This window comes from Saimiri boliviensis, chromosome 2, assembly GCF_048565385.1.
Source record: "Saimiri boliviensis isolate mSaiBol1 chromosome 2, mSaiBol1.pri, whole genome shotgun sequence".
Lineage (NCBI taxonomy): Eukaryota > Metazoa > Chordata > Mammalia > Primates > Cebidae > Saimiri > Saimiri boliviensis.
The window spans coordinates 32,734,106-32,751,391 of NC_133450.1; the positions used below are offsets into that span (position 1 = coordinate 32,734,106).

The 17,286-nt window shown below is 35.4% G+C and overlaps 1 protein-coding gene across 6 annotated transcripts in view; it reads right to left on the minus strand.

Annotated features, from left to right (window-relative positions):
• The window catches only part of PCNX1 (pecanex 1), a 204,777-nt gene that overhangs the window by 123,133 nt on the left and 64,358 nt on the right, over positions 1 to 17,286 (minus strand). For 2 of the 6 annotated variants that reach the window (XM_039469163.2, XM_039469161.2), the window contains exons 6-7: positions 14,649 to 16,355; positions 5,389 to 5,521 (exon numbers count right to left, since the gene is read on the minus strand). The exons of 1 other annotated variant lie outside the window; for it this stretch is intronic. In XM_039469163.2, coding sequence (XP_039325097.1) covers positions 5,389 to 5,521; positions 14,649 to 16,355 — 1,840 coding nt within the window. The remainder of the gene's footprint in view (positions 1 to 5,388; positions 5,522 to 14,648; positions 16,356 to 17,286) is intronic. 3 more of the 6 variants (XM_074393051.1, XM_074393050.1, XM_039469162.2) reach the window with 2 other exon arrangements.

Sequence of the window (17,286 nt, forward strand, 5' to 3'; positions counted from 1 at the left end):
AAATAATCTAAAGAGACTATATTATTCTTAACTCATTTTATACATTCATATTTTTATGACACTATGAATTTTACTGTTCTTAGTATAATATTTAGTCAAATTTAAACGACAAAACTCATGAAAAAATGTTTTGAGTATAATTATTATTCTCTACATGATGTTCAATGCAACTCTGCATTCTGTCGATTGATGTTTACGCTGAACAATCTCAGAGTCTGCAACTAAAATTATTACACCTCTAGAATGAACAGAAGAATCCTACTTAGGATGGCCTTATTCAGTTACTTTATCATTTTTCATGAGTATCAACATCTTTCTAATCCTTTTAATTCAATGTAATGGTTTCTCTGGTACATATAAAACAAACTCAGGTATTTCAGAATGACCATGAAATAAAAGGCTATGCTGAAACTTATATATGTATCTTAAGCCTGTGGTTATGGTAATAGAATACATTCTGGAACTACACTGTCTGATACAGTAGCCTGTGACTATCCAAATTAATTAAAATTTTAGTTCCTTGGTCCTGCTAATGCTTCAAATGCTCAGCAACTACATCATATAGCTAGTGCTACCAGAGCTAACAGCTACCAAAGTAGGCAATAGTGAGTAGTTAGCGTCTACCATGTTGAACAGGGCAGATTATAGAATATTTCCATCATCCCAGAAAGTCCTATTAACCTGCACTACTTGAAAGATTTTTCAGGTTTCTTTTAGAGCCATTGAAAAGTACACATTCTAGGCAGAGGCTAGGAATGCACACAACATATGAAAAAACTAAGTCTACAAAACGTGAACTTGTCAGTCCTTACTGGCATTATTTTAAGCCATAATGATAACAGTATTTATTTAATTATTTATTCAGACTGGAATATTTGTAGAATAGATATAAATCAAGAGATAATCTTGGGAACTAACATAATCAGATAGGTTTTTAATCTTCCATACGTATATAATTTATGTTACTCTTCCTCAGAATCTATCTAAACGTATCCACAAACCTTACCAAAAAGGACAAATCTCACGAGCAACAAAATACTGAGAAAAAAATGTTTAAGTAGTTCAAGTACCATGTCTCTGTGTCCTTTCAGATTCAGAAAACAGAGAATTTTAGAAAATATGTACTCAACAAATTTTTCTAGCAATTTTTTCACTTGACATCATAAGCCAAGTTGCCATATGGTAACTAGACATATTTTAGCATGAATGTATTAGAGTATATGCTCATCGTCAACATGGAGATGCACAATGGATATCCAATATACAAAAATGTTTTTAAGACATTAGACAATGCATAAAAATCAACTCCAGAATTAAAAAAAATAATAATAAAGAAAATTAGCCAGAATCCATGTGATTATAAACATCAGGTTTTGAACTATCAAAGGACAGTAATAAAATATTGATGTCTCTTGAATTTGTATTTTCACAATCCTTTAACGGAAGCAAACAAAGTCCATTATTTTCACATAACTTGTCACAAAACATATTTCTGGAGGACTGCACTTTATCCTAAACTAATAATTGGTACAAATAAATCTTTTTATACACTTCCAACTCTATATCAAAACTGCCAGTCTGAGTAAAGGTAGCAACTATTCTGTAACACTGCAAAAGAAAAGGTAGAAATTTAGGACTAAAACTAGCAGCTATCATTAGCATCACTGACATGCAATCTTAATTGTTAACATTTCTCATATGAATGACTGAAAAATAGGTGGTCTTGGTCTTTCCTTCTTCTGTATCACTTAATTGGCACCTGACACATTCTGCTTATACTGCTAGTTATCTTTCTATGTGTCTCCCCAACTAAAATGTAAAGTTTAAGAGTATGATTACATTATTCTTATATATCTCTAGATTCTGAAAAACCAAGAAGACTGTTTTGAATAAGGTACAAAAAATAATAGTTGGTGGATTCATTTCTGAGCACCACAAAGGGACTCCATGAATTCCTAATCATGAGCTCTCAGTTATTACTATGATCTTATTTTATTACAGATTTTTCAATCTTGTATTTTAAAAAATAAATCTAACAATTTAGATTTATAAAGCTTTTTTCTATTGATAAAGCTTTTCCCCCCTTCTGTGAAACGCACTGATGATTCCATTCCATTCCATTAACTAGAATTAAAAAGATATCACATTTAGCATGATAAATGTAGAACTCTTAATATTTGTATTATAAATATTTTAAATATTTGTCTTTTTTAGGCCTACTAACTGGGAAGAATTAGCAAAGGCCTACAAAACCTACCTATAAAATTAACAATTTTTTAAATAAAATAAAATTCAGAAAATAATTCTGAAACAGTATATTCTTATAAGCATTATAAAATAAATGCAAATTCTCTTTGTAAGAAAACTGATAATTCACTCCCAATACTTGGGGACACATATTTTTCCAAGTGGCCCTTCAGATGGTCACTTACTTATTCATTAAAGTTTAAAATAAATTAGTATATTTACTAGTATTTATATGGTACTTGTAATGAAAGTGTAGCCACATCCATTCCATTTCTTTTTAACAATCTTTCCAAATTTTAAATGACATATCATCTTATATTTATTTAAAGATGAGATTACCATTCTGTAAAAATGACATATCATCTTATATTTATGATGAGATTACCATTCTGTAACTCACACTGAGGAATAACATCAATATACTTTACCTGAATGTTTTTATAATTACAAAACATGATTTTAATAAATTGGTGTTTCTCCCTAATTCCCCACAGCTAAATTTTTACTTTACCCATGATGAAGTCAGCTTATTTAAGATACATGCAACCTCTGTACTAGGAATATCCTGGAACCTCCATAAAAACTACAAGCTGATTACTAAAAGACTACTTTTCAAAAACTATAATGTGAACTCTTTAAAAATAAATAGTATACAACATCCTCATTTGAATGGTGATGGATTTAAAACCCTAGAAAAACATGGGAAAAGTGTATATGATTCACTGGAGTTAGAACACAGCTCTGTAATATTCCACCTGGTAGAGGACAAAAACCTAATTTGTCTACATATGTTTGCTGAGTGTTATCCAACAGGCTCATTAGTGGCAAAGAATAAAATAATTTTTAAAGACTGAAAAGCAAAAGTTAAAAAAAAAGTTTAAGATATATAAACATGGAGTAAGAAAGCACAGAAGTTGCCTTTGGCAAGTATTATTCAAGGAGCAAAAAGAAGAGGTTAGAAACAAAATAGAACAAGTAAAATAAAATGCTAAGCTCTTTCTGCGTGTTGAAACTATGTCCCAAATCCATCAGCAGAAAGAATTACTTCAGGCAGGAAAAGACAAGGTAGAAAGGGAAAAGAACAAGAGGGCTCACAAAGAGCAAAAGGCTTAGAAAAGGTTTCTAGAACAAGTGTTTCTTTTAAATTGATTGACTTCTCATTTTTATATTTTAAATATTGGTTCAATTAATCCGTATACTTTTTATAGAATTTTGTCTTATTGAATAATTAATTAGGAACATGATCTATGAAAGACAAAGTTCTTTTTTTTTCTGAGATGAAGTCTCCCTCTGTCGCCCAGGCTGGAGTGCAGTGGTGCCATCTTGGCTCACTGCAACCTTTGCCTTCTGGGTTCAAGCGATTCGCTAGCCCCAGCCTCCTCAAGTAGCTGGGACTACAGGCACATGCCACCATGCCCAGGTACTATTTTTTGTATTTTTAGTAGGATCGAGGTTTCGCCATGTTGACCAGGCTGGTCTCGACCTCTTGACCTTAGGTGATCTGGCCATCAGCCTACCAAAGTGCTGGAATTACAGATGTGAGCCACCATACCTGGCCTTTAAAACAAAATTTTTTTAAGGAGTTTTAATTGAGCAATGAACAATTTGTGTATTGGGCAGCCCCCAGAATCAAAGCACATTTAGAGAGATTCCAGGGGTACCTCATTAAAGACAAAGTTCTTGACTGTAATATAAAATCTAGGAAAACAAGCAAGTCTTAAATCTCAGGGGAGTATGAAATAAAATATTTTAAAGAAACAAAGTTTTGCTTGTTTCAAGAACAAGGTTTTAACAAGAGAAGAAGCTTTTCTCTTCCAACCTACCAAGTACTCAACAGCAGTTATTTCATCAAATGCTCTTCCTTTTTAATGTAAAATTAAAATGTACCCAGAAAATAATTTGTAAAATGGTACTCTGGGACACAAAGGCTAACAAAAGTATTTTGTATAATATACACACTGCTTAAGCAAGCATATATAAAGTATTTATATCCATTTTATAGGTAGAACACAGTGGCTCACACCTGTAATTCCAGCACTTTTCGAGGTCAAGGCGGGCAGATCACTTGAGGTCAAGGGTTCACGATCAGCCTGGCCAACATAGTGAAACCCCATCCTTACAAAAATACAAAAATTAGCTGGGCGTGGTGGGGTATGCACCTGCAATCCCAGCTACTCGGGAGGCTGAGCCAGTAGAATCACATGAACCTGGGAGGCAGAGGCTACAGTGAGCTGATGAGATCAAACCACTGCACTCCTGCCTGGGCAATAGAGTATCTATTAAAAAAAAAAAAAAAAAGGTATTTATAACCATTTTTGTATTTTTAAAATAAAGTCCAAGTCTTTTGGATAGATTTTTATATTTCTAATTCCGGGCATGGATTCATCAGATTTCATGTAATTAAGAATAAAGTAGTAACTACAACTTTAATCAAAAATTGTCCACGATGTTATGAATGGATGCTTTCTTAGGACTACTGGAAAAAGTAATGATGTTTTGTTTACTACACTACGGAGCTTGAAAAATAAAGATATATATAAAAATATGTATATCTCTCTCCAACTGACCACACTTCACAGAAGTTATATATGTTAGTTCTGTCATTTACCAAATCCTGGTGATTATAAAAGGCACAAGTTTTAGGCAATATGAAATATGTAATATTTTAGTGAAATAAAATAAGCAAACTGGCTTATCAAGTTGAAGTCAATTATCGGTTATTCCTCAACAAGCTCACCACTCATATTACATTAAATGTATTTTTTTCATATTATATTAAATGCTGTCAAAATATTGGGGAAAATGTTGAATTACTATTATTAATTTGGAGTGGGAGAAGAAAAAAGGGAAGCTGACTAAGGCCCACTATATACATCCTATAACTTCCCTCAAGTGATTTTGCAACTTAAAATTGACTAGACCAATCTGATCACTTTGTTTAAACAGTGCAACATAAAGCATGCATAATGCAACAGGCTCATGGTCACATGCAGAAAAAGCTGAAAAGGGCTTAAATGTATAAGAAAGAAACCGAAAGGGAAAGAAAAACAAAGCTCTTCAAATGTTTTCTTGGAACTGATGGAACAGATTAGTAGGGCTGTTACATGCATGCTAAACTTGGTGGAATTGAAAATACCATACCTTAGGGGTGATCCGATGAGCAATGTAGGAGGGGTAGGGTTACTCCCTGCATTGTGCCGGCGCCGTACTGCCTGGCGCCTAAATGTGCTGCGTTCACGACGAAATGACACTGCCTCCTCGCTGGCTTGTGCTGCTGCATCAAGACAGACTTAGGTCAAACAGGAGCCTAGGTCAGAGACGTAAATAGCAGCTGAGCCTGGCTTTCCCTTGACTTCCCACCCTCACGGGTAAAGTGAACTTGTCTAATTAATCCAAACTGTTTTCATATGTAAACTGTCAATCTATCATATCAGGCAATACACAAAAAATATCTGGCATTTATTTAAAGATAATTGTTTCTTTAAAAATAATGTTTTTGACCTATTATCTAGCCTCTCCATTTTCTCTTCAACCTCAGTTTCCTTTTTTTTAAAGATCACTGTTGTTTTAAACCTTTTCCTGAAAGTCTCATTTTGGTCCCGTATTCCTCTCTTTCCCCGTTAATTAAATCAACCTTAAATGTACAGTATTTATTAGTTTCCACTAATGGGAATAGGGAATTACTTTCTTACATTCATGAGTATAGTAAAAGCAGCAAAGACAGTAAATTTCGCTGTTGATGACAAGGAGTAAGGCAGTAAGTTTATCTCACAGTACCCTATGCCACAATTTTGGCAGCATTAAATGAAACCTCTGATTATAAAGTTGCAAAACCAGTGTGTTAATTCAACACAGCGTGAACATATCTTACTGTAAGATACTTCATTACCATCAAACTTTATTCAATTCCATGCCCTGGCTCTGGTCCTCTCAACTTTAGGAAGCAAATATTGGCAAAATGGCAAGTATAGCAACTCACAGCTTAATCTGGAAGCAATAAAGTACAAACTAAAGCCAAGCATACAACATGAGAATACCACAACAATGGCTTAACAGTACTGCATATATCTTACAAAACTACACCAATTGACCAATTCGGGTTTCTAAAGCAAAATGTAAAATAATTTTCATCCATGTGAATATAAGACAAAACAACAGTGTGATCTAAATAATTTGGGAATCATTTTGCTTTTGAGAAAGGGCATTTTGATGCTAAATATGAATAAAAACACAAGTTAGTACAGAAACATTCTTTCTAAACATGAAATTTCCTTTAAATTCCTTTACATGTAGGTTAAAGTCCATGTATACAAAAATTATATACAGCCTATGAGAACAAATTATGCAATTAAATCTGATCACCTACAACCGTTGTCCAATGTGGTAGCCGTTAGCCATATGTGTAGGTAAAACGGAAACCAACGAGAACGAAGATACAACGTACCAGAATCTCCGGGACACATTTAAAGCAGTGTCTAGAAAAAAATTTATAGCAATAAATGCCCATATGAGAAGCAAGGAAAGATCTAAAATAGACACCTTATCGTCAAAATTGAAAGAGCTAGAGCAGCAAAATAAAAAAAAAAAAAAAACACTCAAAAGCTAAGATCAGAGCAGAACTGAAGCAGATAGACACACTGAAAAAACCTTCAAAAAAATCAATAAATCCAGGAGCTGGTTTTTTGAAAAGATCAACAAAATAGACCACTAGCCAGATTAATCAAAAAGAAAAGAGAGAAGAATCAAATAGATGCAATAAAAAAAGATAAAGGGAATATCACCACAGATTCCATAGAAATACAAACCACCATCAGAGATTACTACAAACAACTCTATGCACATAAAACAGCAAACCTGGAAGAAATGGATAAATTCCTGGGCACTTACACCCTCCCAAGCCTAAACCAGGAAGAAGTCAAAACCCTGAATAGACCAATCACAAGGGTTGAAAGTTGAGGCAGCAATTAATAGCTTACCAACCAAAAAAAGCCCAGGTCCAGATGGGGTCACAGCCAAATTCTACCAGACATACAAAGAGGAGTGGGTGCCACTCCTTCTGAAACTATTCCAAACAATCCAAAAAGAGGGAATCCTCCCCAAACCATTTGTTGAGACCAACATCCATAAAACATCTGATACCAAAACCCCACAGAGACTCAACAAGAAAAGAAAATTCAGGCCAATATTGAACATAGATGCAAAAATCTTCAATAAAATACTGGCAAACCGATTGCAACAGCACATCAAAAAACTTATTCATCACGACCAAGTAGGCTTCATCCCAGGGATGCAAGGCTGGTTCAATATATGCAAGTCTATAAACGTAATTCACCACACAAACAGAACCAAAGACAGAAACTACATGATTATCTCAATAGATGCAGAGAAGGCCTTCAACAAAATTCAACAGCGCTTTATGCTAAAAACTCTCAATAAACTAGGTATTGACGGAACCTATCTCAAAATAATAAAAGCTATTTATGACAAACCCACAGCCAATATCATACTGAATGGGCAAAAACTGGAAGCATTCCCTTTGAAATCTGACAGTAGACAAGGATGCCCTCCCTCACCAATCCTATTCAATATAGTATTGCAAGTTCTAGCCAGAGCAATCAGGCAAGAAAAAGAGATAAAGGGCATTCAATTAGGAAAGGAGGAAGTCAAATTGTCTCTATTTGTGTATGACAGGATTGTATATTTAGAAGACCCTATTGTCTCAGCCCAAAATCTCCTTAAACTGATAAGTACCTTCAGCAAAGTACCAGGATACAAAATCAATGTGCAAAAATCACAAGCATTCCTATACACCAATAACAGACTTAAAGAGAGCCAAATCAAGAATCAACTGCCATTCACAATTGCTACAAAGAGAATAAAATACCTAGGACAGACATCCTCAAACTACGGCCCGTGGGCCGCATGCGGCCCCCTGAGGCCATTTATCTGGCCCCCCGCCACACTTCAGGAAGGGGCACCTCTTTCATTGGTGGTCAGTGAGAGGAGCACAGTATGTGGCGGCCCTCCAACGGTCTGAGGGACAGTGAACTGGCCCCCTGTGTAAAAAGTTTGGGGATGCCTGACCTAGGAATACAACTAACAAAGGATGTAAAGGACTTCTTCAAGGAGAACTACAAACCACTGCTCAACAAAGTGAGAGAGGACAAAAACAGATGGAGAAACATACCATGCTCATGGTTAGGAAGAATCAATATTGTGAAAATGGCCTTACTGCCCAAAGTAATTTATAGATTCAACGCCATCCCCATCAAGCTACCAATGACCTTCTTCACAGAACTGGGAAAAACCACTTTAAACTTCATATAGAACCAAAAGAGAGCCTGTATAAAAAGCTGGAGGCATCACGCTACCTGACTTCAAACTATACTGTAAGGCTACAGCAATCAAAACAGCATGGTACTGGTACCAAAACAGAGATATAGACCAATGGAACAGAACAGAGGTCTCGGAGGCAACGGCACACATCTACAACCATCTGATATTTGACAAACCTGACAAAACAAGCAACGGGGAAAGGATTCCCTGTTTAATAAATGGTGTTGGGAAAACTGGCCAGCCATGTGCAGAAAGCAGAAACTGGACCCCTTCCTGACACCTTAAACTAAAATTAACTCCAGATGGATCTAAGACTTAAGACCTAACACCATAAAAACCTTAGAAGAAAACCTAGGCAAAACCACTCAGGACAAAGGCATAGGCAAGGACTTCATGACTAAAACACCAAAAGCATTGGTAACAAAAGCCAAAATAGACAAATGGGATCTAATTAAACTCCAGAGCTTCTGCACAGCAAAAGAAAAAATCATTAGAGTGAACCTGCAACCAACAGAATGGGAAAAAATTTTTGCAATCTACCCATCTGACAAAGGACTTATATCCAAAATCAACAAAGAACTATAACAGACTTACAAGAAAAAAACAAACAAACCCATTCAAAAGTGCGCAAAGGATATGAACAGACACTTTTCAAAAGAAGACATATATGAGGCCAACAAACATATGAAAAAATGCTCATCGGGAGGGTGGGCAAGGATAACATGGGGAGAAATGCCAGATATAGTATACATCTAAAGTAAAATAAATAAATTTAAAAAATAAAAATAAAAAATAAAAAATAAATGCCCATCATCACTGGTCATTAAAGAAATGCACATCAAAACTACATTGAGATACCATATCACGCCAGTTAGAATGGCAATCATTAACAAATCTGCAGACAACAGATGCTGGAGAGGATGTGGAGAAACAGGAACACTTTTACGTTGTTGGTGGGAGTGTCATTTAAGGGCCAAAGAACACTGCCTAATTTCTAAGCATCAATTCTGAATTAAAATAATTTTCAACTGTGAAAACATTTTAAAGGACTGACCTACTTTTTGACAAGCCAAGAAACAGGAGTAAACAATAACAAAATTATTAGCTGTGGTTGGGCTCGTTGGCTCATTCCTATAATCCCAGCACTTTGGAAGGCTGAGGTGGGCAGATCACAAGGTCAGGAGTTCGAGCCCAGCCTTGCCAATATGGTGGAACCCCATATCTACTAAAAGTACAAAAATCAGCTGGGCATGGTGACAGGCACCTGTAGTCCCAGCTACTCTCAAAGCTGAGGCAGGAGAATGGCCTGAACCTGAGAGGTGGAGGCTGCAGTGAGCTGAGATCACACCATTGCTCTCCAGCCTGGGCAACAGAGTGAGACTCCGTCTCAAGACAAGAAAAAAAAAAATTATTAGCTCAGCTTTTAGTTAAGGAGAATTTGCATATTCTTACTGATATTTTCCACAGCTCAGAAGCCAAACAAATATAGCTTCAGTATTACTTACTTTTATAGGTGATTTCTTATCCTTTTTAATCCTTTATGAATGAGATGAAAGATATCAACCCTTCAGATACAATTTTGCATCTACTTTCAGGACAGTCCCTTAATAAAGGCTCATTTGTGATGAACATAGATATTTGAAGCGACATTTTTGAGAGGGGAAACATCCTTACAAATGAAAGACATAACTGTATTTGTTTATAAAATGAACCTACAATACACAAAGCATTTTCACATTTCTATACTTACTAGGTTTAAGCTCACTGGAGTCTGACAGTTAACTGTGACACAGTCCTAGACAGTTATTATTCCTGTTTTACAATTGAGGAAATTGAGGCACAGTTTTGATGGCTTGCCAGAATATTCAGACAGTAATTAGAGGTGGTATGAAAATGTAACCATTTGATTCCTTACCCAGAACTTCATTATTGAGAGAAAGAAAAATCATGGTAATGTTTGTTCCTACTTAACAAAATCATGCATGGGCTGGTTTTGGGAATTCTATATGTAAACATCTATTTGCTTCACCAATAAACACCTCTTTTCTTGATATTGTTGGAAAGGAAGATAATTTTGCCAAACCTATTTTGCTGTATTTAATGAGCATTCTTCTACACGGTTTTATATGTTTAAGCTTTTTTCACGGTAAAGAACATCTTTCCTTAATAAATCAAGGTCAGCCACATATACAATGAGTACAGCACTATACTTTAATACAGCATAAGTTACACTATTATGATGTCCTTGAAAACTATTAAAATAAGAAAGATAGCCTGCCCCTGCATTGAATAACCACACATCGCTGGGTTTCCTACTTTGGCTTGTATAGTTATTATAGCTCCTCTTTTAGAGTCAGCTGTGTATTTCTTCTGCTGTCATAACTTCAGCCTCTATAAGTACCCATACCTTCGACTAATTTACTGCTTCTAACTTTCCATGTAGACTGGGATATCAGAAAATTAAGTTTATTAGACTTGAGAGTCTTTCTAGTTAGTAAAGTACAAAAGCTATAATTTGCATTTTCTTGTCTGTTTACTGGTCTTTATCTTCCATCTAATGCTTAATGATATTTGGGTACAAAATAGCACACCTTCAATTTATGTGTACAGCACAAAGCCTGATAAATACTTTATTGAAATGATCTGCCTTTTCTTTAAATAATTGTTTCTTTAAAGATTATCTTTGTTTCCCAACACAATATTAGGATCCTATTTCATGCTTACGGAATAATGACTCAAACATTACATTTAAAATAAATTTCACAGAGAAATACAGGTTAAACAATTCAGAAAAAAGCACAAAGAATAATAAGTAAACACAAACCTCTCCACTAGGGCTATTCTTTGTAATCCAATAAGTGAGACACATAATATGCTATAATAACAATATTGAATCACACAGGAAATAAGTTTAAATGGCCCAAAAAAAAAAGGACTTTATTAAAAGTAATATAAGCTAGAAAACACAGGACATTTTTCTACCATATAGCCTGTATATAGTTTTCATTTCTTAAAATATTTGTCATAAATTTAAAATATACCTTATAATTTAAAAAGAAAATTAAGTACAAAACAAGAGATCAACAGAAAATGACGTAGTCTGACCTTAAAACATATTTCCTGTCTCAGTAATCACAAACCATTAATGATGAAATCCAGTTTTAACCAAATAATTTGATTAATGATGACAGGGCCTATGAAAACAATCACTTGTTATGTGACTAAAAAATGTAAGTTATATGGCATACTACTGCCAAAATGAGGTTAAAAATCTATGTCACTAAACTGATGTTAATAAAAAATGTTTTTCCTATTGGCATTATGTAAGAAACTGGGGAATCAGATATTTTTATTTTTACTATTATTGAGTTTCACAATGGCACACTTAGAATATCACTACTTTATTTCTACATTTAATCATTTTCTTCTATTTTAATTTTATACCACTGAATTAATGGGGTTAAGGAACAGGCTACACCGTGTAGCATGAGTAACTGGCCTTGAACAGTCACAGCAGCACTAGTAAGCATTTACCATGTGCTAAGCACTGTTATAAGCATTTTCCTGTATTAACTCCTTAGTCCTCACACAACCCTATGAGATAGATATTCAATCATCTCATTTTCAGGTAAGGAAGCTGAGGTTTATAAGTAGCTTTCCTAGAGTCACAACAGTGAAGCCCACATACTAACAAGGTATTTGACTTCATGTCATTAAACTAGATTACCTCAGATTTTAGAGTACTTTTAGTACTTTAAAGTATATTTCCTAAATTCCATCTTTCCACACCACCACCACCTACCTTAAAATAAAACAAAAAGAAACTGTTGGAGAATTTATCAACACCTTCAAATTCTTTAGGATAAAATCTATCTCTGCAAAGGTATATGGATGGCCAAACAGTAACATGATTTGTTGACAGGTCTCAGTAGTACAGTATGTAAGAAAGGACAGCCCAAAAACATTTATTCTACATTGTCAGACATTTCTTCTACATTGTAACAAGTAATGCCAACATAAACAAATATCTTTAACCAGTATTTGAGTATCTATGTAATTTTTAAATAATGAGAATCAAAACAAATCCTCTTCCACCACCTCCAACCTTCCAAAAAGCCCAAATAAACTCCCAACAAAACCTCTATATTTAATTATGATAAAAACCAATTTAAAAACCCCCAACACATTTAAGTGCTTTAGTTTTGCTCTTGTTTATATTTTAAACCCAATGAAGCTCAAATATAAGTAGACTTTGCAATGCTTAGGCAAAAATCCTTAGGTAAAAAAAGGTTTTAAACAGCTCACAGATTATTACGTTTCTTCCAGCGAAGTAGATGGAAATTTTTATTTCATTATTTGTTTCTAAACATTTAATGGAGTTATTTTTTAAAAAGAGTACAAACAAAGAAAACAAAATCTAGAGCCTGGAAAAATGAGGGTTACTATAACTTAACAGCACCAAGAGGCAAATAACACCTTTCAGGTAAACTTTTTCTTTAAAAAACAGAATACTCCACATTCCCCACGAAAAGAAAATGACATATTAAATATGAAGGCCTGAATTTACTACATACTTTTGCACATATTTTTGCAGTATTGACATTTCAACAATATTCAGAATAGCAATATTTTTCTATTATAGCATGTTTACTTAAAATTCATTTTGACCATTTTAAAAATTAAGATATATTTTAAAATCTAATTGTTTCTTGCATACCGTGAACATATCTGATATGATTTGTGTGAGAAATCACTACAAGCATTTCAGATTGTTTACCAAAAAAAGAGAACTATATCCAGGTCAAAGACTCAAGGGAATTTAATTACTCCATTGTCACCAAATGGTTATAACTACTTCAGATATTATTAGTTCTCAATATTTAGGTTTGATAAACTACATTCTTCTTTAGGTACGAGATAATTTCTTTACATTCCCATTAGAAATTAAGCTGGCTAAAAACTTCACCCCCCCAAAAAAAATTTACAGAAATGTTTACCACAATATAGACTTTTAAAATACTCTGGATGAAATTAACATCTTTGAGAGAAAAAGCATATATTCATGTGTTTCAGAATGTTTGTACGAACAAAATCCAGCTTAACTTTTAATAAGTGACTGAACATTACTATATTAAACAGACTATAAACTTTAAAACTAAAGATACAAGCACAAATAAAGAAAGGGAATAGCGGTAGAGGCTAAAAAAGCCAAGGTACTAACAACAAAAGACCTGATTCTTCTGATTCTGAAGCAGATTCCATAATAAACAGAACCAAATAAGCAAACGATCTTGGGCAGAAGAAAATAGCAAGAAATAACAACTCTGAAATAAAGAGGCCAACACACACTGACAGAATATCCAATTTTGCACAATTCTCCATAAACTTGAAATAAACTATTACTTTAACCAGAACACCATCACTGTCATTATGGGGGCATCTTACATCAATTAATGGATACCAAATGTCAATATAACCTACAAATTAATAAATGTTAAGAATAACATGAAATTATGGAAAAAAATATTTTTGTAATGCCTGGAACTTAAGCAAGAAATAAAACCAATGACACAGATTTTTAAAAAGAGCCATAATTTTCAAACTACATAATCAGAGTTAAAGTAACATTTGGAAAACTCTTATATAACAGGCTGAGTGATCTAATTCTGAAAGTTCAGTGTCATATACTGTATAAGAGATGACTAAAACTGGTTTGGTGTCCTTACATAATTATGTATTTTGCTGTTGCTACTGTTATAAAAAGGAAGGGGGCTAATTTTTGTTATTTCCGGCAAAACATTTACAGGTGGCAGCTGGCTTAGAAACTGGTGTTTTTGACACCATCAAGAACAAATCAACATCCTCAAATACTGCAACCAAAAAAAATATTTTCTTGGTGTTCATACCAAAACCTTTTCTAACCTACCTCTCCATTCAAGAAAGGTTATTTTAATAACACAGTGGAAGGGGAAATATTAACAGAAGCATATTTTAGTAAGTACAACTCCAATTAACAGTAAGATATAGTAGTGACTCAGAGAAATCTCTTCTTACAGTTTACTTACCTCCACTGACTGCATCTTGCTCTTCCCCTTCAGGAAATGCAACCTGGTTTGGCAAGCTACTCCTAGATCGAGTGACTGTCTCTAACTGGGAAGCCCGTCCTAATAAAGATAGCTCATCTAGCACCTCGCCCTCTTTGGCCTCAAGATCTGACTTTGAAGTGGTTAAGGGCTTTATGCTTTCAGGTGCCATTAACCTGTTCGAGTCATTCAAACATGCTACTGTGCCACTGTCCAGGCTCAACACTCGGGCGCGAGTCTTGGCACTATTTGTGCTAGAAGTCCGTCGTGTTGCACGCTTTTTGCCGGTTCCTTCAGGACCCAAATGAGCTTTGTGTGTGTGTTCAGAGTCTGTGCCCCTTTCTTTATGAGTGTGTTTGGTCTTTAGAGCACTGTATCTACCTTCAGGAGACTGACAGGAATGAGAAGTGGTGCTAGACGAGCTATCACTGCTGAACTGGTGAGCAGACTGAATACTTGATGCTCTACTCAAGTCACTTTGATCACTAGAGTCCTCGTCATGACAAAATATAGCACTGTGTGGCTTGGTACCAGAAACACCTCGAAAGCAAACATAGTCCCTATGTCGACTTGAATCAAAACTGCTAGCCCGTTTTTTTCCTGTCCGTCTCCTGCCCGACTTGTGGGCAGAAGCTGTCCGATGGATTACGCTAGAAGATTTTGGTCGAACATCTCCTTCCTTTTGCTTTCCACCAACATCTTTACACACTTTGGAATCCACAGAAACAGCTGACTTATCACTCTGCTCTTCTTTGTTTTCTGCAGTGTTCCCAGGTGGTCTGTCCCCTTGGGAAGTAAATTCATTTGCATGGGGATTTTTATTGGCTTCTTCAGATGCAGAGGTGGTGAGATCTCTCTGGTTGTGCATCTCATCAGAGGGGGTAGAGTCCTTGGCTTCGTGAAGCCCACTGTTGGTACTCGCTTCCATGGCAATCTTTTCACTGTTAGTCCTTTTGACACCAGCACAGCTACTCTTTTCCTCTAGGCCTGCACAGCACTCTTTTTTCCTCCCACTTTTTGTTCCTGCTTTAGGAGATTGCTCATGCTCTGACAAAATGCTCTCTATGTGAGTTGAGCTGGTATGCTCACTTTTATAGCTGCTGACAGTACTGTTAGTGTCCCGGTCTGTTCCACTGCAGTAGCTCTCTGTTGACCCACTACTCCGTGTGCTCAGGCTCCTCAAGCTGTCCATGCTTTTGTCTGCTTTCAAAGGTTTGCTCTTCCCACTTTTTGTGGGTGGCTGAGAAGCATTGATTTTCAAGTCACCAGCAAGCTGAACTTCCCCAGATAAACCAGAATTTTCCACCAAGGATTCTTTGGATCCAGAAAGAAGCTTGGAAGATTCTAACTCACTAACTGGATCTAACCCCCGTCTTTGCTGATAAAGGGGAAAATCATTCAGTGACGTGTCTGGAAAAGCCACAGCAGAGCTAGAAGTCCGTGGTACGCCTCGCGGCCGGTGGTCTTTTCTGTAAGAGTGTGAGTGTAAAGGTACAAGAGAAGCTACTTCTGTGTCACAGGCACTGGACAGAGACTGATCAACATGGTGGTGGTGGCTATGACTTGGCAGGCTCACTTTGTCACTGACGTCTCTTGGTAAGTCCTGTCCACAAGAGGATAAGGAAGGCTGAATGGAGATGAAGGAGTCATTGGAAACAAGACGAAAGAGCTTCCGATCAGTCGCCAATTCTGTTTCAAACACATATTTGGAAACGTTAAAATAAATGTATGATCTGCTTTTCCACTGTTTAACAATGGAAAGAACTTACTGCATACAGTAAATAAAGTATAAACAATTTCTCAAGTAGTTCACCAAAGAGCTGGCTTCTGTTTCACAGCTGCACAAAGAAAGCATTCTACTCATGAAATGAACTGAACTTCCAAATCTTTGGGTCTTCAATTGACCTCAGAAAGAGTTCTATAGACTATCAACAATAAAATAAGAGGCAACAAAGGATTATAATTAAAAGAGGCCTGGACTTCTATGCAAGCTCTGTCTCCAACTTACTAACTAGGTTACTCTGTGTTACCCCTCTAAGTCTCTATTTCCTCAGCTGCAAAACGTGACACCAACCTCAGAGTCACAAGCAAGGAATAAGTGAGTTAATGACATATACTGCTTGACACAATGCTGTCACCATCAAAGGTAGCTATCATTATTTTACCTTACTAACATAATACTAAAGTCCTTTCAAAAAGCTAATATGATTATTTTACAAATCAAGAAAACCTAATTAGAAACAAACAAACAAAAATAGGTTGACCATCGCCCAAACAAGATATAATGACATAAGACATCTTGCTGTTCAGAATGGTTAAAACACCAATAATTACAGAGCAAAATACTGCATTTTATCCTTCATTATTGGTATACCAATTATAAGATATTTCATGAAAAAAATACTTTTCTTGTATCTCTAAGATCACTGCTTTAACCCTCCCTCTAGACCAGTGATTAGTGACTTATTGTACATACTATATATATAAATGAAAATATAGATATAAATAAATGCATCTACCTACCTACCTACATTGTCTTGGAATACAGCTTGACAACCAAGCTGCACGATAGCTGATTTTTTAATATACGTTTTGACAGACAAGGAGATTTGAACCTGCT